At 42.3% G+C, this 27,475-nt stretch overlaps 1 protein-coding gene across 1 annotated transcript in view; it reads left to right on the top strand.

Annotated features, from left to right (window-relative positions):
• cfap74 (cilia and flagella associated protein 74) overlaps positions 1 to 26,690 on the top strand; it is a 99,460-nt gene extending 72,770 nt beyond the window's left edge. The window contains exons 26-39 of the mRNA XM_077230293.1: positions 21 to 240; positions 1,141 to 1,257; positions 1,340 to 1,446; positions 3,580 to 3,699; positions 4,506 to 4,609; positions 4,827 to 4,882; positions 6,380 to 6,499; positions 10,959 to 11,111; positions 12,357 to 12,447; positions 15,691 to 15,845; positions 17,327 to 17,456; positions 17,820 to 17,935; positions 18,022 to 18,156; positions 26,408 to 26,690. Of these exons, the coding sequence (XP_077086408.1) occupies positions 21 to 240; positions 1,141 to 1,257; positions 1,340 to 1,446; positions 3,580 to 3,699; positions 4,506 to 4,609; positions 4,827 to 4,882; positions 6,380 to 6,499; positions 10,959 to 11,111; positions 12,357 to 12,447; positions 15,691 to 15,845; positions 17,327 to 17,456; positions 17,820 to 17,935; positions 18,022 to 18,156; positions 26,408 to 26,515 (1,732 nt within the window). The 3' untranslated portion in view covers positions 26,516 to 26,690. The remainder of the gene's footprint in view (positions 1 to 20; positions 241 to 1,140; positions 1,258 to 1,339; positions 1,447 to 3,579; positions 3,700 to 4,505; positions 4,610 to 4,826; positions 4,883 to 6,379; positions 6,500 to 10,958; positions 11,112 to 12,356; positions 12,448 to 15,690; positions 15,846 to 17,326; positions 17,457 to 17,819; positions 17,936 to 18,021; positions 18,157 to 26,407) is intronic.
• The last annotated feature ends 785 nt before the right edge of the window (positions 26,691 to 27,475 follow it).

Below are 27,475 nucleotides of genomic sequence, written 5' to 3'. Positions count from 1 at the left end.
CCTCTCTTTTCTTGACTCAGAGACTTCGTGTTGTCTTGTCACGCGACTGGCGTCCAGCCTTCTCTGAAACTCTCTGATAATTTAGTTGAGTTTGGCGGGACGGCTCTGGGTGACCGGACCACTGCAGTTCTGTATGTGGAGAACCGTATCAGCGCCGGGCCGAGGCTCTTCTCCTTCTCTGTTCCTGAAGACTCACACATCTCCATCACTCCCTCTTCAGGACGTGTACTGCCTGGACAGGTCCTGCTAACCTCTGAAACGATTCACAATCACTCACATTTCTCTGCTTTATTATCCCGTTTCATTGCTACATTTGTGCTTTTATCCACATTCAGTTTGTTCATGCCTTTGATTTGTCAATTAGGGGAGATCGGGGCTAGTTGTCACATTTTATTACAGTAAATTTATCTCATAATAGCTTTATTTTTCATAGTCAAATTATTTTCCTTAATAAATTAATACAAGGAGACATTTACAAGCAGACTCGTATAATTCATTAGAATACATGAAGTACACTAGGTTTTTAGCCAAAATATCAATAATAACCAGGAAAAAAAAACTTTATGCATAATTTGGGACTAATTATAAACAAGCCTGAAATAAACTGGGTCTCTTGTTGTAAAATGTCTATGCTTTTTTATTCAAACACATGATCCTAAATACATTTTACAGTTCGCACACATCTATTTTTATTTGTGACAACTTTATCTAACCTAAAATTTATGGAAAAATACCGAAGAACACAAGGTAACTTTATATGGTGAATACAATGTTTTTCTTCTTAATGTGTGACAGAGTGGTTTTATCATGTTCACTTGAATTGTAGTTTGGCAGATAAAGCATCTTAATTTACTAGATGTTTGAAACAACTTGAAAATGAGCATTTGTGTAATAAAATTAAAATTATTTAAAAAAATAATAAAAAGTCAATTTACACCAATTTGACTCAAATACTGAAATGGCACAGATTTTGCCCTGAAGTGTTTGTGTGAAAGCAGTCTCAGGTCTGTTTATTTCAGCATCCGTGTGTGTGTGTGTGTGTGTGTGTGTGTGTGTGTGTGTGTGTGTGTGTGTGTGTGTGTGTGTGTGTGTGTGTGTGTGTGTGTGTGTGTGTGTGTGTGTGTGTGTGTTCTTCCACAGAAGTGTCTGATCCAGGTGACCTTCAGTCCAACACTGTCTGATGATGTCATCAAAGCAGAGGCTCTTCGCCGCAGGAACGAGACCATCGACTGCCAACACACACAACCTGACACCAAAGTAAGGTTCACACACATCACTTCTCACACACACAGCACTGCCAGGTTTTGTAACTTCCCTACTGTCTTTCTTCATTTCACAGAGCAAAATGGAAACTCAGTTGCGTTTAGTAAAAGATCAAGGCAGTAAAGTGATGCCTGCAAACGGCAGTCCCTTCCTCTCGCCGAGCCCAGCAGACGTTCAAACAGGGTAAAAACAGTTATCATGTTTCCATAATTTTCAGGGGACAATTGAAAAATATAAGTAAGCAATAAGGTACGAGAGACAGTGCTGCAGTAGGGATTTCTTTAAGTCTTTAAGATAAGCTCAGCTTCCCCTATAATGTCAAAAAATGAATGGTCAAATATGTACTATTGTGTTGACATTTATTGACTAAAAATGCGTTAGAACACGTTCATCTCGAAGACGAGTTTGTTCAGAAACTGAACGGAAACGGCTGGACTCTGGGCTTCTGCGTGATGATTGGACGGTCTGGGGTGAATGAGGAGTGGGCGGGGCTGGACTCCTGGGTTCTGCGTGATAATTGGAGGATCTGGGGTGAATGAGGAGTGGGCGGGGCTGGACTCCGGGCTTCTGCGTGATGATTGGACGGTCTGGGGAGAATGAGGAATGGGCGTGGCTGGACTCCGGCTTCTGCGTGATGATTGGAGGGTCTGGGGTGAATGAGGAGTGGGCGGGGCTGGACTCCGGGCTTCTGCGTGATGATTGGAGGGTCTGGGGTGAATGAGGAGTGGGCGGGGCTGGACTCCGGGCTTCTGCGTGATGATTGGATGATTGACCTTGAACAGCAACAAAAGTTAGATTATTTCTTCATTAGATGGCGGCAAAGACTGTCTTTATGAGTCAGTAGTGAAGACTTTTACATTGAAAGTATTGGATCTTTTTGCTGTTAAAAAAAACTGTTAAAAGGAAATTCAAATAAATTTTTATTCAGAATATAGGACTGACCTGAAGGAAAATACTATACTGTAAATGCAGGGACACTCACTTAATCTCTCACAATACTCGACTCTATAAGCTTTAATGAACAATATTAATGAGAACAAACATTAATTAGTTTACGTTGCTAAGAGTGGTTGCTAGGGGTGTTGCGTAGTGAACCGTTGGGTGAAGCGGTCATAGCCGTAGACATAATAAATACATAGACGCCCTATTGGCCGCTGGAACGTACGTCAACGGCGCCGCCATATTGCGGAGGGCAACTTTCCCGTAACTCTCATAACGGGAATTGTTTCTGGCTGTATTTGGTCATTATATAATTAGTAACAGTAACGTTAGTTGGCCACCGGAGTCAGTGTGAGAAAGTTGAGACATGAGTTGACATGATTTATATTATAGTTTTAGCTTATATTATATTTTATATAATAAAGTAAATTTCCTGAAATCTAAATATTCATCTGTAGTCTCTTTCTTTTCTTTTTAAGACGGACTTTTATGACAAGTAGCTACTCGTTTCGGTTAGGTACTAGTCACTATTTAATTTACTATCTAATTTACTATTTATCATTGTCTGCAATTGATATTACTTTGTATTTGCTATTATTATTATTATTATTATTATTATCAATACCACTTGCGATTATCAATCTATTATAGTTATGCTGTTAAATTATTGTACTATTCACTAGTCACTATTTAACTTATTTTTTATTGTCTATATTTTGTAATTGATATTTCATATTCTATTGCTATTATTATAGTATTATACATAAACTATATGCTATTATCAGTATATTATTATTATTATTATTATTATTATTATTATTTTAGTGTGATCAATTCTTAGCACAAGAAAAGCTAAAATCTGGTTAAAGACAGAAAATGCTTTTTCCACAATAAGAAAACTTTATTTCATTTAATGTGAAAGTGTAATTATATATCAGTATGGGGGTCTTCACAATTCTTATCCAAGAATAAAAATCCAAATACATGACAAGCCTGAGCTTTGACAATTCCTTATTAAAAAAATATTTTATAAGTCTAACTATCGGGATTTTAAAAACTAGAGATGGAACTTTTTGTACACCATGTACAAACCACTGAAATCGGTTGATAAATGTGAACGTTATTTTGGTTTCCAGAAAAACCGCAGCTCACCCGTGTACTTGCATGTGTTTACAGGGCAGTCTTGCCCTGAGCAATATGGCGGACGCGTTGACGTATCACAGCAACGCTCCAAAGGGGCCAATAGGGCGTCTATGTATTTATTATGTCTATGGTCATAGCCGTGTTTTATCGCGAATAAAACACAGCTATTGACCAATCAGAATCAAGGACTGGAACTTACCGTTTTATAATTATATTTATTTCATTTCTTCACAGCTCTTTTGAATATTTGTCTGCGAAGGCCTCACTTCTGCGCTCTTTCACTGAGCGTCGCGTTCGCCATGTCATATCCTGCTTCACTTCTACACCAGACACATCAGAGGAGCCCAGATACAGGTGATGATGAGACATAAAACTGTTGAAAATGTTTCCTTTAAAACATCATTCAAAGTTATTCAAGTTTAAGGTTCAACACGTAACTCAACAGCACTTCTACAGCATTTATTAATCTTAGATAGTATTAAAGTCCCCCTGTAGTCAATAATTTTAATTAAAACTCATCTTTTTTTAATCACCAAAATTATATATTGAAAAAAAATTATATATTCCTTGAAAAATAATCTCTTCATGCTTTAAAATTGCTTGAATGTAACTCGACACCTTTGCCTCATTTAGTATGCGCGGCTCTATTAATATGCAAATGAGCCCCGCCTCCACTCACTCACTCACTCACTCAGAGATCCACTCGTTGACGATCACACGTTGATCTGATTGGTTACAAGGTAGTTTGTGACGTCAGAAACACCAGCGATTTCAAAGCGTGTTTTTGAGACTGTCTTTGGTTCACTGCAGTTTTAAGGAGAAAATACTCAGCAATGCTGTCGACTTATGAATTTACACATGGTTTGTCTTAAAGCATATTAAAAACACCACATAGACACATAAACAACATTAAAAGCTGGATTTTCACCACAGGGGGACTTTCATTTCAAGATTTACTAATACATTATTAAAATCAAATTCTTAACATTAGTTAATGCATGTGACCCAACATGAACAAACAATGAACTGTATTTTTATTATCTAACATTAACAAAGATTAAGAAATATTGTAACTAATGTATTGTTCATGGTTCATGTAAGTTTATACATGAACTAATGTTAACAAATGAGACATTATTGTGAGTGTCACTATTGTTCAGCCCACATGAGACGCTGTATCTGGAGTTACACTGTCCCGCTGTCAGACCGGCTCTGCTTCTCGTCTCTGATCGACACACACTCCACTTCAGTCAGGTGGCAGTCGGTGAGACACGTTTCACTATCAACTCAACTCTTAAGGGGACGATACCCAGGGCAGCTTTTTGAGCCATGTTGCTTGGGCACTTTCCCGTTGAGAATAGGCAACTAATTTATATCTGGATCATTTAGATCGGCCATGTATCATCTGGTTGCCCGTTGATGTATATCATTATATTTGCTTGCATGTTACCTGTTCACTTGTAATGGTTTCAACCTTTCAGGTCAGAAGGTGTTAAAAAAGGTGATAATCCAGAACATTTCCTCAGAGTTTGTGAAGGTATCTTTTTCAATCCTTTCTTATTGACCTAATAAGTCAATGTTAAGAAATGTTATATTATGTGTGTTGTGTAACTTACACTACTGGTTTGTAATAATTAAAAAAAATTGTGTTGTTATTTTGAAGGAAGTCTCTTCTGCTCACCGAGGCTGGATTTATTTGATAAGAAATACTGTAAAAATAGTGAAATATTATTAGAATTAAAAAATAGCTGTTTTCTATGTGAATATATGTTAAAGTGTTATTTATTGCTGTGATCAAAGCTGAATTTTCAGCATCATTTCTCCAGTCTTCAGTGTCACATGATCCTTCAGAAATCACTATAATATGATGATTTGATGCTCAAGAAACATTTCCATCAGTAACACACTGATCTACCAAGGTTATTTGCGTAAACGAAAACTGAAACTAAGACTAAAACTATTGGTCAAAAAACATTTTCGCAAACTGAAATAAAATTTAATTTTCATAATAAATGAAAGACTAAAGTTGCGCATACAAAATAGACAGACAGACACACTGTTCCACTATCTTTGTGGGGACTCTCCATTGATGTAATGGTTTTTATACTGTACAAACTGTATATTCTGTCTCCCTACAGTACACTAACCTGACCCCTAAACCTACCCATCACAAAACTTTCTGCATTTTTACATATAAATCATGCAAAAAACAAACAAACAAACAAACAAACAAACACTGGCTTCACAGCAGGTTGTGTTGGCTGTAGTCAGATGAATTGAGCTGGTCACACTGCTACATTTACAGCTGAAAAAAAGTAAACTAGGCATGTTTAACAAGATTTCATCTTTAATATGAATTAGTTTGTCTGAATTTTTCATAGTTTTCTCTTGTATACGTTTAAGTTCCATTTATTTGGTGCTTTGTTCAATCTCAAACCATTATTTTATTTTTATTATTAAGATGTCAAGATGTACAAGAGTTAACTGTAATCTGGGCAAACATTAAACTTTGCTGAAATTAAGCGTCTCGCTTTGGTCTACACTGGAAGTGTTCTGTTTGCTCTGCTAAACTATAATTACTAAAACTGAAACTAAATAAAATAAAAACTAAATAGAAATGTGTTTGCAAAATAAAAACTAACAAAACCATTAATGAAACTAACTAAAACTAAACTAAAATTTAAAGCAAAATTGAAAACTATATTAAAATGAATACTAATTTAAAAAGCAAAACTATAATAACCTTGTGACCTAAAAAAAATATTTCAAAAATGATCATTCAAACCAATTTACAGCTCAAATAACAGATTTATTTAAAGCACTCATGTTAACTAAAATACAAGCAGCACATTTCTGCTGTTAACGCATAGAATAAGTATATTAAAAAAAAATGTTGACTGTACTGTTCTGAAGCTTAAATATTTCTTTAATGTTGTTAATGGTAATATGAAGTTCTTGTGGTAGAAATGCTGCTGTTCTTTATTGTCCAGTTATATGTTGTGTTTGACATCAGTCTTAACCTGCTAACTTTCAGCTGACGTCGTCACTGCTGGATGTGAACGGGCCGTTTTCTGTGCTGAACGCCATGCGATCCATAGGTCCTGAAGACACACACACACTCCTGATCGCATTTACTCCCTCTGTGGCCAAGAAGGTGAGCGGCGCTGCCACCCATACACACATCATAGCAAAAAGTGTTTCATATTATTGGCAGTATCTGAACTTGGGGTCGTTCGACACCAGCTTAATGTAAAAATAGATATAAATAAATGTAGATGCTCGATAGATGCTTTAATATAAAGGGAGTCTGGTGTTCAACTAGTGAAAATGTTGGGTACTGCGCCCGAATAAAATCTTACTGAAAGCTTATTTTTTGAGATATCAACCTGAAATTTGGAACACAACTTGTTCAGATTTTTGCCTTTAATTTTCTTGCAGTTTTAGAATAAAATATATTTTGTAATATATATATATTTTATGTAAAATATTAATAATTATATTTTTAAATTGCACAATTTCATAAACTCAAACTTCTATAACTTTTTTTCTGTTTCATTTTTAATAATTTCTACAGTTCTACAATAATCTGGAAAATTTCTGGAAAAAAACAAGACCAATCATAGGTCTATATTCCAAAGCATTCTTGAATTACAACCATTTAAGTTTGGATAGTGATTTTTATGTCTATGCGAAAAAAGGGGGGGGGGGGGGGGGTGACAGTTAAGGGGTTAAACAGTGTATTTATAGCTACTGAGAAATAGATTTCAATAGAGTGACTGCTATTTTGCTCCTACAACAGGTTTAAATGCATCCAAGTTCAATTTTATCATAATATCCGCTACAGCATCAGCTCTTTTTTTCTCAGTGTCTGAAACGGTTCAATCAAGGATTCAGTCTCTCTAAGCCCCGCCTCTCTGAGAGCTGCCCTGCTCTGATTGGTCAGAAAGCAAACGCTCTTTATAATATCTGAACCTCAGCTCTTGATCGATACGAACAGTAACGATGGCGTGGGTTTTACCGTACCGAATCAAACTCTTCCAGTCTCAGATACACTAGTGTTTGAGGGGGGAGCTAAGAGACGCTGATCAGCCAATCAATACCAGAGTCTGGCATTATGCAAATTGGTTACAAACCTACGCCAGTTCAACAAGAACTGAGACTGGTATTGATGACGAGTCGTTTCAGGCAGTTCAGACTTATCATTTATTTTAGGAGACAATAACTTGTAGTGCACTTTGATCTTGAAAACCGCAGACCTTTTACATTCACAAATATATTTATTACACACTACTGTACATTACAGGTCATATTCAAAAAAGCATAATAGAGCTCTTTAAAGGCTCCTGGAAATCAAAATGTAAATGTTTTACCTTTTAGTATAAATATGTTATCCTTAAGGTTATGAATAAGCTGGTGTGTCCAAAACGATGACAAAATTCGCATTTAGGAGATATAAGCATTCAAACTTACAGTCTCTCACTTTCTCATGTCATTTCAAATTCACAATCTTGAAACGCATCGAGCGGTTTAATTCAAGGCCTTGTTTACAGCTGGTATTAAGATGTGTTTTGGTGGATCAGAAGTGGACGACTCTAAATACTGGAGTAAACGGCTCTAAAACGCTTCGAGCTCGTCCAGTTTCCTCACTTCCAGAGTTAGTTGAAAACACATTCGACCGGATTGCTTTCGTACTGTAAACGCTCGTGTGATCGAATGTGTTCAAACAGCCACTAAAGCCCGTCTTCTCTCCGTCTACTGATCTAATGCGGGAACATTATGGGAAGAGCGATAGCCAGACGGGATTTAAACTCTGTCGACTGAAGACTCAAGTTTGGTTTGAAGATGAAAAACGTACCAAGCACAATGTTCTCTCTCCATTCCTGATGTCTAACACACACTCACAGCGTTCGGCTGATCTCGCGTCTGTCAGAGCAGAAACTGAAGCTGATTTGTGTTTCTCCGTGTGTTTCTGTCGTCTCCGGTCGCGTTCATATGTAAATTATATGATCTGAAAAGCCCAAACATTTACTCACCCATAGATCCTCCCCTCGAAGAAATCAGGACAGAAGTGTTTGAAAGTGGACAGAAGAGACGGATTAAAGGGGTCTTATGATGATTCTAAAAAAAAGAACATTATTTTGTGTATTTGGTTTAAGGCAATGTGTTTATGCGGTTTTAGGTTAAAAAGAGTCGTTATTTTACACATACTATACATTATTGTTGATCCTCTATCCCCCGCATTTCTGAAAAGATTCGATTTTTACAAAGCTCGTCGTTCTGAAAAGCGCGGTGAGCTCTGATTGGCAGCGATCCAGTGCACTGTGATTGGCCCAAAAACCTTACGCGTGTGATGGAAACGTCACCATATTTGGACCATCAGCTCCCAAAGCAATAATGACAGGTGATAGTGTTGGCACTACCTTATCAATTCGAGCCCGAATCTGATCCGTAAAATGCTGATGATCAAGCTAATCGATCAACTTTCCCCGCGCGACTGGACCAGATCGTATCAGATTAGCAAGGTTTTTTTTCATTAGGGACATAATTACTGATTATGATGACTAATACTGTCTTTATACACGTCGCGCCGCGTTACAGGTGTGAGAACACTAAAATCATGAAACTATGTCTATATTTGTGATCTTAGAAACGACAAGCAAGTGTTAATGAGCAGCACCTGTGAAGCACACCGGTCTCGCATCTCTCACAGAGGAGCGGAAGCATAAAGGAGGAGCGACGACGTTGATGATCGAGAGAGGAACAGGCCTGTCCTTTGTTTGTGTTTTATTTTATTTTGGGGAGCCAGCAGTCGTCCGCAAGGCTCTGCTGGCGGTACTTAAGTTTGTTCGCCGGTTCCCGCCTCCTTATTCTTTGAACATTGCTACAATGTCCCTTTAAGGGATTGACACTTGTTGCCCGAAAAGTTATTAAAGACATCGTTAAAATAGTCCAAGTGACTACAGTGGCTCAATCTTAAGTTTATCAAGCGACGAGAATACTTTTTGTGCCGCAAAAACAAACAAAAATAACGACTTTATTTCAACTATTGATTTCCTTCTCTGTGGGCCTCGAGTGAGTTCACTAGTGTAACAGCGCAGCGCTTCTGTGTTATACGTCACACGCATCACACACATGACCAGCGTCGGCCAATAGTGAGCCTACGTGTGACGTAGCTCTACGTAATCACACTACGCTAACTGACTCGAGGCCCAGTTTATCGTCTACGTCATTTGATAAACTTAAGATTGAGCCACTGTAGTCACTTGGACTATTTTAACGATGTCTTTAATAACTTTTTGGAGAACAAGTTTCAATCCCTTAAAAGCCTAAGGAGGAGTGATCCAGCTCTCAGATTTAATCACAAATATCTTAATCTGTGATCCGAAGATGAACGAAGGTCTTACGGGTTGAACAACATGAGGGAGAGTAACTACTGACAGAATTTATATTTTTGGGTGAACTATCCCTTTAAGTTTGTTGATGCATCTTTCACGCTCTATGGCAGGGAGGGTGGACATATAATTACTTGACATTTAATTTGAGTGATTTCTTAAGTTATTCACGCCTGTCGGCTGTGTACGGACATTGTTTTGTGATGCTATTTTGTATTGAAGTCTTTTTATTTTCCCCTAAAAGTGGGTGTGAATCTGTTCAGAGACATTCTATGACGTTGCACCTGTTGTGTGTATTGTGTCATCACATGCTCTAGTAGGGCCGCCTTGATGATCCTGCATACGGGCCGGTGTTGGCTCGTTACGCCACTGGTTGTACTGTTCTGGAACAGTGTTGTAAATAAAGCTTAAGCACTGTTTTATAACTGTGTCTACTTTTGAAAGGCCAAACAAAGTAGTTTGACTTTCGCAACAAAAAACACAGCGTCTCCACGACATGGCGACAAAAATATTAATAATACAGCGAGAATAAAAGTTGCGCCTTCTTTCTCTGTGTCTACATTTGGCCGGTGTTATGAAACTATCACTGCACACACTGACGTAGATTTGTGGAGGAGTGTGTGAACAAAGCGTTTTAGGACGGTGTGGCTGAGCTTTAACTTTTATAAAGAATATCTCTTTAGACACTTTGAGCTTTGTAACTCCCAGATATTATACTTGCACTAACAGCTACATAACACTGAAGAAAAAGGAAAACAAGAAATCTCATCATATGACCCCTTTAAAACACCAGATGTAAACGGGAATGTGTTTCCCTCGTCTACTTTAAAGCGCATCTTAATACCAGCTGTAAACAGACTCAGTCCTGTGAAAAGATACATTTGCTCTATATGATGAACAGAATTAATTTAAGCTTTTATATACATATAAACAATGATCAACAAATATTTGGTGAACACAGAAACTTGTACTTTTTTGTTGTACTGAATTTTCATTTTTGGGTGAACTATCCCTTTCCCCCAAAAAATCGTATCTTAGTAATGCAAAAACATCTCTTGTTACTCATTATCCTCATTACTGTAATGCATACTGTCTTTATTGTTGGTGAAATATGACCCAGGCATTTACTCGACAGGTTTGGTCAGATTCGCTCTATTAGAACAGCATTCTGCCACTGAATCTGCTGGTATTCATAATGTGTAATATGTGTTGTGTTGTCAGTATTATGAGACTCTGGAGGTGAGCTGCAGTCAGATGTCACTGGAGATCTCACTGTGTGCTGAAGCGGTCAATCCCGTCCTCACGTGCTCACATGAAGGACACATTAACTTCGACTACGTTCCTGAAAACGAGAGCGTCTCGCAAGTGTTCAGGGTATCAACTCTACATTACTCTTTGGCCGCTGAAATTTGAATTCACAGCATTAGCAGATGCTCTTCTTCAGTGTTTCTGCCTTGCTTTCCAGTACAAATGGTTAAATCAAGAGACATTTACTGAAGCAAAAGGACTTAAAGCTGATGTTTTTATGTCTATGTGGTGTTTTTAATGTCCTTTAAGACACACCATGTGTAAATTCATAAGTCGACAGCATTGCTGAGTATTTTCTCCTTAAACCTGGAGTGAACCAAAGACAGTTTCAAAAACACGGTTTGAAATCGCTGAAATCAGATCAACGTGTGAATTATCAAAAATTATCAATTCAGTGAGTTTGCGCTTCAAATAAGAAAAAATGTCTGCCAATGGAGTAAAAAAAAAAAACTTAATTCAAAGGGAAAACAAAATAATTTTTCTGAACCCAGTGACTGATTTTTCTTGTTTTAAGCAAAAACTCGCTTAATTTTCAGTAGCTTTAGTCGTTCTGCTTCTTCAGTAAATGTATCTTGATTTAAGAATTTTTAGATGCTTGTAATGAGAAATAAGACAAAAATACTAAATAAGAAAATAATTTTTTCAGGGTGCATAATGTACACCCCTGTTAACTGAAGAAACATGTACAGTCATCAAATTATACTTCAAGTTATACTAACTTATCTAAAAAATTACCTTTAAGTGTACAAAAGCTTGTCACTGTATCTTTAAACGGACATCTTTGTACCTTATTTACCCCTAAAAGTCTGATAGTAGTGCCTTAAAGGTATATATTACTACACTAAGGTATTAATATGCACCTTTTGGGGGTAGATCTGGCTCAAAATTGGCCCTTTTTTTCTTCTTTTTTTTCTGACTATGGGATGAATAATGTGATGTTCGTGCTGCAGTTCGACACTAGAGGTCACTGTCACCATAGGATCAGTTCTGTCGACTGTGTTTCTGTGCAGTTTTACATGGTGTTTCTTGATTATTGTAATGTGTTCCTCGTTTTATTCTACCTGGAGTATAAGAGATCAGGCGTGTACAATCTCCAGTCACCACTGTAACCTCGAGCAAAACTGTACTGTACTGTAAGTGTCTATCGTCTGCTAAATTAATGAGCGAGTAAGATAACCTGTCTGTTATTGGACTTATTGCCATACACTACAGTTCAAAAGAAATGAATATGAGAATTTTCAGCATCATTACTCCAGTGTCACATGATCAGAATCATTGTAATGTAATATAAATGAGCTGGTGTGTGTTCAGCTGCAGAACGCCTCCTCGCTGGACGTGCGCTTCAGTGTGGTGTTAGAGAGCGAGAGGATTCTGTCGGTCATGGACTCCACTGCACATCTGGGTGAGTTACACACACAAGCATGTGACTGGAGATGCTGCCCATAAAACACACGTCTTTTAGAGAAAGGTTCACCTAAAAACAGACGTTTTGTCATTATTTAATCAACCTGTTCAACTTTCTTTCTTCTGTGCGACACAACAGGAAATGTTTGGCAGAATTTTAAAACTTCTCTGTTTAATTCAAGCAAAAAATTTAGGAAGTCAAGCTCCCAAAAAGAAAAAAAGAAAAGAAAAAAAACTCCTAGTCTCATCCCAGCTAACGGAACGTTCTCTCAAAGTTTGAACGAACATTCTGTTAATGTTACTGGAAGAATGTTTGTTCAGAAGTTATCTGCTCTTTATTAATGTTCTCAAAATGCACATAATGTTTGCAGGATGATAAAATGGAATGTTCTCTTAACATTCACATAGCCGAGAAAAAACATTTTTAAAACATTAAAAAAACTAGATGTTTTGAATGTTGATGAAACAATGTCAGAAATAATGTTTTCATAACTTAATGGCAACGTTAGCAAAATGTTCTTAGAATATATTTTTGTTAGCTGGGATAACAGTTGCCATATGACTCATGCCTTATAGTTTATGTGTGTGTGTGTGTGTGCGTGCGTGCGTGCGTGCGTGCGTGTGTGTGTGTGTGCGCCTGCCTTTCCATTAATGCAGAAACCCATCCGACTTTATGAACGTCACGAAACAAATCCTTATCTTGGCCATAAATTTAACGTCAGTGGCGATTGGGAGGAACAGATCACAGAGCTGTGTCATGAGTACACTCAAAGACTCAGGCTGATTAATGCTGCCCCACTTCCCATAATGATGAAAATTGAAGCCATCAGGCTGATTGCAGCGGCTAAAATACAACACCTTTTCCCGAACGTGCACATTCCACAACGTACACTGTCAGCGATGAACAATGAAACTGTGAAGCTGGTGAGGAAATGGCGTTGTCTTAATAGTCGTACAACTCGGGACATTATCTTCATGCCGCGTAGAGACGGAGGTCTCGGCCCCCCAAACATCGAATGGCTCTACACCGCTGCCAGATCAGGACATCTTCTAAACATGCTCAATAATGACGATACAACCTTTAGAGAACTATCACACGAATCGCTGTTTTTACATCTGCAGCATCGCAAAATACCTGCTGCTTCCATAAACGAGTCCCAGTTTCTTGGTTTTAAACTGAAGCAGAACGAAAAGTTAGACATCAGAGCAGCCGGATTTAAATGATCTCTGCTGCTGTACAGGAATACAGCTGTCCTGGCTGGGACCCGACGGAGAAGTAGTTACTCTCAACGACAACATAATCACCGATCCGCTGGTTTCCACCCAGGCGATCCTCAATAAAGACAGTACACCTCACCAGCTACAGATTAAACACGCAAGAGCTTCACTTCTTCATCTTAGACAGACCCAGAACGGACAGCGCTGGACGGGTCTCAGACTACAAGGAAAAGTGTCTCATTCAGTCCTGACAAACCCCTCAATTTCAGATGACATTCTAATATTCATGATTAAAGCAAGATTACTGTGCCTTCCAATGAAGTACAATTTGGCAACATGGTATCCATCAAAGCATGAACCCTACTGTATATTACATCCAACTCAACTTATGTGGCCAGACATGACAGTAAGATTCATAAGCATAGTACTGTACAATTGAACTGGTTTCATCATAACACATCTGACAGTGATTACTTTAAAAACATTCCAAATACTCCCGACATTGTGATTGTAAATGAAGTTATGAAACCTGTATGTATCCGTGAGGTGGGTTGCTGTTTTGACCTTTATATGGAGACTTGCTACTATTCCAAACTACTGAAATATCAACCACTAGTAGATCTTATTCACCAACTTGGATACTAATGAAAACGAATAATTCTGATATTTGGAAGTTTAGGCCATGTCCATAAGAGTGTGATCAGGGGGATGATGTTAGGAGGGCTGCAAAAAAGGAGGCAAAAAGGCTTGCAAAATTCTGCTCTGTTTCAGCCACCATAGGGAGCATGCAGATATGGAGACGGAGATGTTTTGTTTATCCTTAATGTGTGGAGTATTATATGGAAGTACCTGTACAAGTATGTGAGCCATGAATTGTAGATCTGTCACCATGTCAAAGACCCTTCCCAGAGTATTTGGATCTTGTTTTCTTCGTAATGTCTTTCAGATCCGAATAAAAGCATTCAAGTGTGTGTGTGTGTGTGTGTGTGTGTGTGTGTGTGTGTGTGTGTGTGTGTGTGTGTGTGTGTGTGTGTGTGTGTGTGTGTGTGTGTGTGTGTGTGTGTGTGTGTGTGTGTGTGTGTGTGTGTGTGTGTGTGTGTGTGTGTGTGTGTAACACAAAGATTAATGAATGTACTGCTCCTTCATGTTAATTAATACATTAACTAATGTAAACTAATTAACCTTACTGTAAAGTGTTACCAGAACTCTTGACTTTAACATGAACAACACATGCTCATTTACTGGCAGATACTGTACCTGTCAGCAGTTTGGAAACATTGCAGATGTTTAGTAAAATATACAGCGAAAACAGTGAAATATTATTACAATGTAAAATAGGGTCATGTGACACTGAAGACTGGAGTAATGATGCTGAAAATTCAGCTTTGATCACAGGAATAAATTACACTTTACTGTATATTAACATAGAAAAGTTATTTTACATTGAAATAATATGTCACAATATTACTGTTTTACTGTATTTCTGGTGAAATAAATGCAGCCCTGGTGAGCAGAAGAGACTTCTTTTAAAAACATTTAAACATTTTACTGTTTTCAAACTTTTGACAGGTTGTACAGTGATCTCTGGCCGTGGAAAATGTACATCTTCACCCTTTATTTAAATATTAAACAAGGTTTTGTAAGCATATTTCATATTTGAACTTGGAGTCAATTGTTTTATTTTTGGAAAATGCAAAGAAACATGCCAAATTGTGCAGACAAGCTGAAATTATGAACACTTCTTTTTTTTCTTTTTTTTCTTTTTTTTGCATAGTAAAATAAAACGTGTTATAAAAAAGTATTGTAGTTTCGTTTTTTTGACAAATAATTGTGTCCATTGTAATGTTCTTTCATCACATTTAAAAAATATTAAATATTTTCCTCATATTTTGATGGTTTAATCGAACTTGCAGGCTCATTATAAAAAAGATGAAATATCTTCTACTTTTGGCCACTCCTCTACATGATGATTCTGCCCACATCTCATCAGTTAATATCCTCATGTGTCCATCCTTCCTCTCAGGTCCTCAGAACCACAGCGGGTTGAGTGTGTTCAGTGTGTGTCCATCAGGTGGCGCTGTTCCTCCTGCTGCTGCTGCTGACATCACTGTGACCTTTCACCCCGATCACCAGAGTCTCCATTACAGAGACCTTCTCAGAGTCCAGCTGCTCAACCAAGTTAGACATCTTCATCTTCACACCAATACAATAAACTTCAGTCAGGATAGGACACTTTTTTTTGCCCCATGTGAATGCAAAAAGTTGTATTCTATATGTGTGTATATATCTCTTTTCTACATTAGTTCAATGTTTTTACTGATAAACTATCACATGCATATAACAAGATAAATTTGCCACTTGAATTTATTTTTCTTATTGTATTGGCAATTTTTAATGGCTAAAAGCAAAAAATAAATGTTAGATTAATGCAAGAAATTTAGCTAATGTGCATATTAAAATATGCAGTAACACTAAGTACAATAAGGTCTCATTTGTTAACATTAGTTAATGCATTACCTAACGTGAACTAACAATATATTCTACCAGCATTTATTTATCTTTGTTAATGTTAGTTAAAGATGGAATTCATTGTTCACTGTTTGTTCATGATATTTCACAGTACATAACAGTTGTTGACACATGCAACTTTGGATTTAAAAAATGTATTAGTAAATGTTGAAATTACCATTGACCAAGATTAATAAATACTTAAATGAAAAAGTATTTTTCATTGTTAGTTCTTGTTAACTAATGTAGTTAGCTGGTATTAATAAATGAAACCTTATTGCAGAGTGTTACCAAATATGCACATTTGTCTAGTTGTGGATGTTCATTTCCCTCCATGTTGACAATATAATTACGGAATATGATTTTCTGCAAATCAACCACGATGCAGAAAAAACACACATTAGTGAAGGGCGACAGTCTTCAATATACACACTCCACCCAACACACCAAACCTGAGTCCTGATGAAATCAGATCAGACACAGATTGATGAAGCTCTGGTAAAGAATTCCTCTTTAATTTGTTCAAATATTTTTATTGAATTTTGATGTATGTAATAAAATGTATTTCTCTCTGTTCAGGTTTGACTGTTGTAAAATTAATGGAAAAACTGAAACTTCAAATCAACATTTCAAACAAAGAATTTCTAAACCTTGACAAAAAGTAGTCTAAAAATGTCTAAATGTACATTCAAATCCACAACCCGCTTCTATTGCTCTCCTCGTCTGTAAGTCGCTTTGGATAAAAGCGTCTGCTAAATGATTAAATGTAAAAGTAAGTTATGTCTAAAAACAACTATAGAATGTTCAAGCCTCTTTATATAGAGCTATATAGGAATCTAGTGGTTACACCACAACATTACAGAAGAATTTCTTTTTTTTACTTACAATCTGCCTTCAAAAATTGCATTAATATTCATTAGTAACATACAATTCTCTCAAAATAGAAAATAAAAAAAATGATTGAACAAAAATATATTACATTGATTTGACTGAAAATAAAAATGCTAGGTGTTCGGTCACTCTTGACCGTGAACAACACTAGCACTAGCATATCTCCCAAATGAACAACACCAGAGAGTTAAATACACAGTTCATACACAGCAGTTCTGATGTCTTGACAAAAATAATTGTGTTTGTGATTGTGCTGATAGCAAACGGTGTGTGTGCTGGAGCTCAGGGGCTCTTCATGTACAGGCAACATGTTTGTCTGTGGGGGGGATCCAGTAGACGCCTGTCCTGAATCCATCATCCCATCGCATATATACTCATCAGGACATCAAGGTACTGCGTTCTGTTGTTGTGTTTTAATGTAGTCATGCTAATGCTGTATTTCCTTCTGCAACCCTTCTAACATGTTTAACTTGTGTAAAACCTGCTTGTGTATGTAGTCCTGCTATAAATGCCTATCAGAAATCAATTTGTATCAAAATTAAGTATTAAATATCTTAATTGGTATAAGAAAAGTCTTAATTATTAATCATTAGAAGTCTCAGGTTTCCCAAACACTCTCCTCTTCTCTCATTGGTTAGACATTCAGGTGATCCTTGCCCAAACTCACACCATTGGTCGAAACACTTTTTTGAGCAGTTATCCCTGATTTCCTTATCTTTGTAATTTTTTTCCGCAAACGTACACATTGTGTAGACAGCAAGAGTTTGCTGCTGACTTTCATCAGTGAATATCAAGAGGGCAGAGCCGTCGCAGCCACACGCAAACTCCACGTGGGATGTGTCCTCGCCTCAAAACAGGCCACTAAAAAAGTAAGTGAACAGTTCATCTGAAGACATAATTGACCCTGACCTGTTTGAAGTGTTTCCGGCTGATGAATCCTGTCTCCTGCTGTCAGACGGTGGAGTTCCTCTGGGAGAATCTCTCCGCGCTCGAGCCGCAGGGCTTCAGAGTGACACCGGTGCAGGGAAGTGTGGACGCAGGACACAGGCGTCCCATCAGCCTCGTCTGGGTGCCGTCTCCTGGTCTCGCTGTGAGTACTGACCTCAAATCATTCAGATAATATGATATAATACTGTGTGAGATCTGTGCTGTCGTGCCCATTATAGATGTAGAGTGGCACTACAGAAACTACGGCATAGATGTGTTTGATTCTCAGGGAGTGCATGAACTGATGAACTGTATGACTTATGTAAGGAAGCCTGTTTCCGCCACAGAATAAAACATTTTGAAAGATAATTGCGACTTTTTATTTCACAGTTGTGAGTTTACATCTCACGATTCTGACGTTATTTCTCAGAATTGCAAGATATAGTCGCAATTGCGTGATATAAAGTTAAATAAATCACACAATTCTGATATAAACTCGCAATTCTGACTTTTTTTCTCACAATTGCGAGTTTATATCTCACAATTCTGACTTTATAACATGCAATTGCAACTTTAGATCACGTAATTCTGAGATAAAAGCCGTTTATACTGTGGCAGAAACAAGCTTCTATACTTACACTACCGTTCAAAAGTTTGGGTTCGCTAAGATTTTTAATGTTTTTAAAAGAAGTCTCTTCTGCTCACCAAGGCTGTATTTATTTGATTAAAATACAAAACACACCCAGTAATATTGTGAAATATTATTTCAATGTAAATCATCTGTTTTCTATGTGAATATATAGTAAAGTGTAATTTATTCCTGTGATCAAAGCTGAATTTTCAGCATCATTACTCCAGTCTTCAGTGTCACATGATCCTTCAGAAATCAGTATAATATGATGATTTGATGATCAGGAAACATTTATGATTATTATCACAGTTGAAAACAGTTTTGCTGCTTCATATTTTTGTGCAAACCGTGATTCATTTTTTTCAGGATTCTTTGAAAGTTCAAGAGAAAAGCATTTAATTAAAAAAAGAAATATTTCGCATTATTATAAATGTCTTTACTGTTACTTTTGATCAATTTAATGCGTCCTTTCTGAAGAAAAGTATTAATTTCTTTAAAAAAAACAAAAATCGTATTGACCCGAAACTTTTGAACGGTAGTGTATGTGCAATGTACAGTAAGTCGCTTCGGATAAAAGCATCTGCCAAATGCATGAATGTAAATGCCTCTGACTAACTCTGGAACTACTGGCTACTAATTCTCTAAAAGTTACCGAAGTTTTTGGAACCGTAAGTTGAGGTTATATATTTCCTCTTAAGTAAACTTACTCGGATAAGTCGTTTAACCTGCTTTCTAGAACACACACCAGTTTTTCAATGTACTTTTTACATGAAGGCCCAGATAAACTTACGGCGAAGTTCTTTATTGTCCTTCGCTTCGGGGTAAAAAGAAGTTGGAAACCCGTTTGCAGTGATTTACTGTTAGTGAACATCCTGAGCCGTCCACACTTCTGAGAGCGACGTTTAGATGAATATATGAATATGTGCTGCGCTTTCCTGTCAATAACACAATAAACACACAACTAACATGTCAGCGGTGAGAAAACAGCAGTTCAGAAAGCATCTGATCATAGTGATGTCGATGTTTGTAACTCAGCACTCCGGTCACGTAATGTTAATTATACAGCACTTTATACAGTAGATTGCTTTACAGCAGCAGCTTTACAGTATTAAACATGAAAAAACAGTATCAGTGTCTCTTTCATTTAAAATTACAGCTTCAGTTTCGACTATAAAGCGGCTCTCAGTGCGTTCATGTTTTCACTCGTGTCTGTCCTCGACGGACTGAACAGAAGAAATGAACGTCTCGGTTACGTATGTAACCCTCGTTCCCTGAGTAGGGAACGGAGACGTTACGTCGGATGACGACGAATGGGGTTTCGCTTAGAACACCTATCGACTTCGAGTATTACAAAACGAGCCAATGGCAAGGAAATGCCATGGGTCTGCGGAATTTGCATGGCGTAACTCCGCCCCACCTCGTGGGTATAAAAGGAGGACGCCGGCAACAGGCAGATATGTTTCTTCGCTGAGGAGCCAAGACTGAGCTCAGGCGATCCCCGCGGTACAGCGGAAAGTGGCAGGCAGACGTAACGTCTCCGTTCCCTACTCAGGGAACGAGGGTTACATACGTAACCGAGACGTTCCCTTTCGTTGTCACTCCGAGTTACGTCGGATGACGACGAATGGGGTTACCAGTCTAATCACGCCACCTTCTCAGCTGTCTTCCAGTGCCCTGCGTAAATCTGAGATCCCTGTCGTGAGACTGGCACGGACGAAGGACTCCTATTTAGCACAGGAATACCAAGGTACACTGGGAAGCATATCCCAAGCTTAGGGGAAGTATGCAATTAATGCCAGCCCGGAGGGGGGGGACTTAGAGAATACACATATGACCCGAAGGAAGCATATGGAAAACACTGGGGTGTCCAGCCGCAGGTGGAATATTTCAACCCCAGGGGTGGCAAGGTGGCTTGCCAAGGGAAAGACACACGCTCAGAGAGGCTTACAGTGGAAATACACATGTGGGGGTCGCTCAGAGGAGGGACCATGCACACGGGAGGCACCTAGCCGACGCACAGGCAATAGACACTGGCGCCGACGTCAGGAGTGCTGGAGGAGCTCAGGGCTTTCGGAGAAGCTCACCTGAGGAAAATATCGCACGTATCCAGTCCGTGGAGTGGAATGGCGAGCAAGCGAAGACACCTGAGCGGGTCCGGTACTAGCTGGTTGAAGCGAGTACACGAGAGGACACAGGCTCCACTCGGAGATTATAGAATCTGGCGAATGTGTTAGGTGTCGCCCAGCCTGCAGCTCTGCAGATGTCTGTTAGCGAGGCGCCATGCGCTAGAGCCCAAGAGGATGCCACACTCCGGGTGGAGGGGGCAGTCACACCAAGGGGGCACGGTCGACCTTGCTGCTGGTATGCCAAGGCAATGGCGTCCACTATCCAGTGAGACAACCTTTGCTTGGAGAGAGCCTTTCCCTTCAGCTTCCCACCATAACAGACAAAGAGCTGGTCTGAGGTCCTGAAACACTGCGTCCTGTCTACATAGGCGCGGAGGGCGCGTACTGGACAGAGCAGTGCCAAGGCTGGGTCTGCCTCCTCCGGGGGCAGCGCTTGCAGGTTCACCACCTGGTCCCGGAAGGGAGTGGTAGGAACCTTGGGCACATATCCAGGCCGGGGTCTCAGGATCACGTGAGAGTAAGCCGGCCCAAATTCCAGGCACGCTTCGTCAACAGAGAATGCATGCAAGTCCCCCACCCTCTTGATGGAGGCCAATGCAACCAGGAGCGCTGTCTTCATAGACAGGAACTTAAGCTCCACTGATTGCAAAGGCTCAAAGGGAGCACTCCGCAGGGCAGTTAGAACCACTGAGTGGTCCCAAGAGGGAACGAGAGGAGGGCGAGGAGGATTCAGTCTCCTCGCTCCTCTCAGGAACCTGATGATCAGGTCGTACCTTCCAACAGACTTACCTTCGACTGGGTCATGGTGTGCGGCAATAGCGGCAACATAGACTTTCAGGGTGGAGGGAGACAGCCTTCGCTCCAGCCTATCTTGAAGGAAGGAAAGCACGACACTAATCGAACATCTCCGGGGGTCTTCTCGGTGAGAAGAGCACCAGTTGACGAAGAGGTTCCACTTCAACGCGTAGACGTGTCTCGTGGACGACGCTCTAGCGGAAGTGATGGTAGCCGCCACCGTAGGTGGAAGGGTACTCAAACCTGCTTCGTCCCGTCCAGGAGCCACACGTGGAGGTTCCAAAGATCGGGACGAGGGTGCCATAGGGTGCCCCGTCCGTGAGAAAGGAGGTCCTTCGTCAGGGGAATCGGCCAAGGAGGTACTGTCGCGAGGAGTAATAGTTCGGAGAACCAGGTCCGGGCGGGCCAGTACGGCGCGACCAGAATGACCTGCTCCTCGTCCTCCCTGACCTAGCGCAAGGTCTGCGCAAGAAGGCTCACTGGGGGAAACGCATACTTGCGGCCCTGCGGCCAGCTGTGCGCCAGAGCATCCGTGCCGAGCGTGCCCTCGGTCAGGGAATAAGACTGGGCGCAATGGGTCGAGTCGTGGGAGGCAAACAGATCTATCTGTGCGTCCCCGAACTGGTCCCAAATCAGCTGGACCGACTGGGGATGGAGTCGCCATTCTCCAGGGAGTGGCTGAAGCCGTGAGAGCTCGTAGGCTGCACAGTTCAGGGCTCCGGTGGAAATAAATGGCATGAAGCGACCTCAGATGCTTCTGACTCCATATGGGGAGGTGGCGAGCGAGTTGCGACAAATGGCGGGAGCGTAGACCACCTTGATGGTTGATGTACGCTACAGTGGCGGTATTGTCTGAGCGGACTAGTACGTGTTGGTTCTTGAGCACGGCCCGGAAGCGGCGCAAAGCAAGACGTACGGCCAGCAACTCGAGGCAATTGACATGCCAGAGGCGACGGGGTCCTGTCCAGGAGCCCGCGGCAGCACGTCCATTGCACATGGCACCCCAGCCCGTGGAGGAGGCATCTGTCGTTACAACAACATGCCGCGAAGCTCGTTCCAGGGGCACTCCGGCCCGTAGAAAACTGAGGTTCGACCACGGGGTGAAGGTCTGACGGCAGGTCGGAGTAACTGTTACTCGGAGGGTGCCGTGTTGCCATGCCCACCTCGGGACTCGGTCGCGAAGCCAAAGCTGAAGCGGTCTCATATGAAGCAATCCGAGCGGCGTTGCCGCGGCTGCAGAAGCCATATGCCCAGGAGCCTCTGAAAAAGTTTCAGTGGAACCGCACTCTTGCCCTCGAACTGTCTCAGGCAAGTCAGCAGTGACTGCGCGCGCGCTAGCTCGTGAGCTGCGCGGACATGGCGACCGAGTCGATATCCATACCGAGAAAAGAGATCCTCTGCACGGGGCAAAGTTTGCTCTTCTCCCAGTTGACCCGAAGGCCCAGACGAGCTAGGTGCCGAAGCACTAGGTCCCTGTGTTCGCAACCTGAACTCGAGAGTGAGCTATGATCAGCCAGTCGTCGATATAACTCAGGATGCGAACCCCGTGTTCCCGAAGGGGAACAAAGGCAGCCTCGACGACCTTCGTGAAGATGCGAGGAGACAGGGCTAGCCCGAAAGTGAAAACCGCGTACTGGATGCCTGCCCCTGAAAGAAAACCGAAGGAACGGTCTGTGTCAAGGAGAATAGAGACATGAAGTAGGCGTCCTTCAGGTCGATCGCTGCAAACCAATCCTAGGCCGTATGCATTCGAAAACGCGTTTGAGCATCTTGAACGGCATCCTGTGAAGGGAGCGGTTCAGCACGCGCAAGTCCAGGATTGGCCGTAACCCACCGGTTTTATTGGGGACAATGAAGTAGGGGCTGAGAAGCCGGCTGACCTCATCTCGGCTGGAGGGACAGTCTCGATTGCGCCCTTCGCCAGCAGGGTGGCAATCTCTGCTCTCCTGATGGGGGCATAGCCACCGACAAAAGTGGAGCGGACTCCCCAAGTGGGGAGGAGACCGTGCGAACTGAATCGCATAGCCGAGCCTGATGGTCCGCGCGACCCAGCGGGACAGACGGGGAAGCTCTAACCAGGCTCCCAGGAACTTAACCAGCGGGATCATGCGACCACAGGCGTCCCCCCGGAGGGGCAGCGAAGCGGAGTAACTGGCCCAGACGTGGACGGCATAGCGGCCCGATGTGGGGGCACAGTTAGCAACCGCGCCCTGGCAGAGGGGCCAGGGGAGGACCAGGCTGGTCGTCCCGCGGGGGCCTGCTCTGCCAGGGGTCTGGCGACAGAGGGGGACAGGGGCGAAGCGGTCCGTGGACGGCACACCATGTCAACCACCTCTGGGACAGAGGGGGACGAGGAGAGCACGGCTTGTGGGCGGCGCTCTGTGACGTCCGAGAACTCTGTGCTCAGAGACGGGAGAATCAGCTCTTTGGAGAATAAGGATTCTTCCCCGGCCCTCCCCGGGGAAAGGAGTGGTCCTGCTACCAACTCCTGGAAAGAACTGAGTCCCATCTCTGAGGAGCCCAACTCAAGAGCGCCGCTTAACCCGGCGTGTAGCGGGGTGCGGGGCTGGAGAGGACTGTGGCAGTCAGGCAGTGGGCAGACCGAGGGATCTGAGCGGACGGCGGGGCCGTCGGGACAGAATCAACCTCAGCCTGCTCCATCGCCGAGGTGCCCGTCTCACGAGCGCCGCTTAACCCGGCGTGTAGCGGGGGGCGGGGCTGGAGAGGGCTGTGGCGTCCGCCCGCGGCCCCCAGAGCCGGCCCGTGAACGGGCGGGGTGGGAGCCGCGGGAGGGCGCCTTCGGCGGTGGGCAGACGAGGGATCTGAGCGGACGGCGGGGCCGTCGGGACAGAATCAACCTCACTCTGCTCATGGGCGGCTGAGAGCTGTTGGGCAAGCCCTCAACCGCACCGCCGAAGAGGCCGACCTGGGATATGGGAATGTCGGAAGGACGGGTCCGCGCGACATCCAGCACATGAGACAGGTTCAGCCACAGACTGGTGAGCATCACCTGACCCAGGGAGCGTACGGCCACTTTCGTCGCTCAGAGAGCAAGGTCAGTGGCGGCGCGCAGCTCAGTGAAGAGCCCTGGGTCAGTCCCGCCCTCGTGCAGGTCCATGAGCATCTGGGTCAGGTGGACCAGCAGAATGACCATGGCATGCAGTGAGGCGGCTGCCAGTCCCGTGGCGCTATAGGATCTCGCCACAAGCGTAGACGAAAAACTACAGGCCACGGGCGGGTGCTTAGGATTGCGCCGAGAAGAAGCACTCTGAGGACACATAGCATCGCAACAGAGCGTTCAGCCGGGGGAACCCCAGTGTACCCAAGGGCAGCGGCCCCATCGAGGGGAGGAAAGGCGGATGAGATCAGCGAGCGGTCCTAAGAAGACAAGGGGGTCTTCTAGGACTTCGAGATCTCATCATGCACGTCCGGGAAGAGAGGTATTGGGGTTTGCCACGGACGAGGGTCGGCGGCCTTACCCAAAACCAATCGTCCCAGGAAAGCATGGCCGTCATCTCCGGATCAGACTCAGGCACAGCCGTATGCACACCGGAAGGTGGCAGCTGTGACGAGCCCTCACTTCCAGAAGACTCAAGCCCACCTAGTGATGCTGCAACAGACATGGCGTCTTCCTCTGTAGCTTCAACTGAAACACGCGGGCCACCAGAGGGTAGACTCGCGGGAATCAGCAGTTCACTAGTGGGCACCGTCATCGAAGAGGGGGGCTGGGGTCACGGACACATAGTCGGCGCCTTGTTCCAGACCGTAACCCTCAGGTCACCCTGGCCACCCGCCGAAGATCGGGGGGTGGATGAGGGGACTCTCACTCTTGCGAGTTCACCGAGTCTCGACCTATTTATGACGCGATGATCACGTTCCCTTGCGAGAACATGAGTCACCCACGAGCGCTGTTCAAGCATGATCAAACACACTAGACAGCGCTCGTGCCCATCAGAGTCCGATACCAGTCCGCTGCAACCAGAAATGCACGGGCGAGCCGTCTTTAAAAAGACGTGCCGCGTGCGAGCTCTTTTATGAGACGAGAGAAAAAAACTCCGCGATGTTGAAGCGCACAGGGAGACACACACACACTGGCAGATTACTGCACAGATCAGCAGGCACTGTGAGCTCGCTGCAGATCGCCGTCACACCAACACCGGAGAGAGAAGCTCGTCTCGTAGAGCGAAGTCAGAGATGACTGTGGAGTGAAGAAATGCTCTTGGCTCCGAAGCGAAAACATATCTGCCTGTTGCCGGCGTCCTCCTTTTATACCCACGAGGTGGGGCGGAGTTACGCCATGCAAATTCCGCAGACCCATGGCATTTCCTTGCCATTGGCTCGTTTTGTAATACTCGAAGTCGATAGGTGTTCTAAGCGAAACCCCATTCGTCGTCATCCGACGTAACTCGGAGTGACAACGAAAGGGAACCGGAGAAATTTACACCTCAAAGGCGGAGCCTCAGAGCCGCACCCACCTATTGCATCATCACCACACCGACCAATGGGTGTTCGATGGTGTTCTTTTCTAGAAAGTTAGCTTTACATGCTGTTTCGAAACTCCAGAAATTAACTCCAAACAATGTTCATTTAGGCTGATTTTGTTCGAAATAACGTCACACCAGTTTGTTCTTCGATTTGACTCCAAATTCCTCCAGAGATCATCTTCGTCTGTCCTCTGTCAGCAACTTTTGCGAGCTCCAGGTTTTAGGTCGGATGTGTCATATTTTGTGTGAATATTAAATAATCATCAGTCATATGGTAATAAAATACGCTGTATTCACAGAACTGGAATTGGTGTTGTGTGTGTTTTACCCCGGCTTGTCCAGGGTTATCAGTCAGAAGTGTGTGTGTTTGTGTTCCAGCCGAACGCAGTGGTTGAAGCGTTTGCTTTGCTGACCGTCAGAGGAGACGAGACCGTCGTTTACCGCGTCAATCTCATGGCCCATACAGGCACAAATACAGCCACCTAGACATTCATTCATTATTTATTATTATATAATTCACTGTTACTCAACCCTGATATCTGAATCTAGTTGAAGACATCTTTGTGATCATTAATGATTTGATATGACATCATCATTTTTTTATGCTGTGTGTGTGTGTGTGGTTCTGTGCAACAATAAATAATGATTGACAAAAAAGGCATCCTTGTAAATGTTTTGTCAAAGGAAGAAAGGACACTCTTCTAAACATATCTGGCATATCACATTACTGAAAGAGCCTATAAAAATCACTCTCTATCATCATTAGGGCACCAATAACAGACTAAAGGAGGTCTGTACGACTCTAGCACATATCTCATCAGCCAATCAGGTAACACACGGCAAGTCAAGACGATCTGCTGAAATAGACACTGAGCGTCAGAATGGGTAAGAAAGCTGATTTAAGAGACTTTGAACGTTGGTGCCAGACGGACTGGTCTGAGTATTTCAGAAACTGCTGATCTACTGGGGTTTTTACACACAACCATCTCTAGGGTTTACAGAGAATGGTCTGAAAACGAGAATATATCCAGAGAGCGGCCGTTCTGTGGGTGAAAATTGTTGAGGTCAGAGGAGAATGGCCAGACTGGTTTAGCTGATAGAACGGCAACAGTAACAAAATAAACACCGGTATAACCGAGGTCTGCAGAAGAGCATCTCTGAATGCTCAACACACCAAACTTACTTAAGCTGAACTATGACACTATTTCCTTCTAGAGAAAAACTTTGTTGCATTATTTTCCTGTTAGCGCTGTAAAGCTGCTATGAAACAATCTGTATTGTTTGAAACACATGTACCAGATCTGGCCCAGATCTAGGCCTACACTATGTTGCTGTCTGTGTGACGCTACGATTCACAAGAGCTCACCAAAACTGGACAATAAAAGATTGGAGAAACATTGCCTGGTCTGATGAGTCTGGATTTCTGCTGTGACATTCAGATGGTCG

The sequence above is a fragment of the Siphateles boraxobius genome, unplaced genomic scaffold, assembly GCF_051911475.1.
Source record: "Siphateles boraxobius isolate OS27281-9 unplaced genomic scaffold, OSU_SipBor_1 141, whole genome shotgun sequence".
Lineage (NCBI taxonomy): Eukaryota > Metazoa > Chordata > Actinopteri > Cypriniformes > Leuciscidae > Siphateles > Siphateles boraxobius.
Note: the sequence above shows the minus strand (reverse complement) of the source record. Positions and strands in the feature narration are given on the sequence as shown.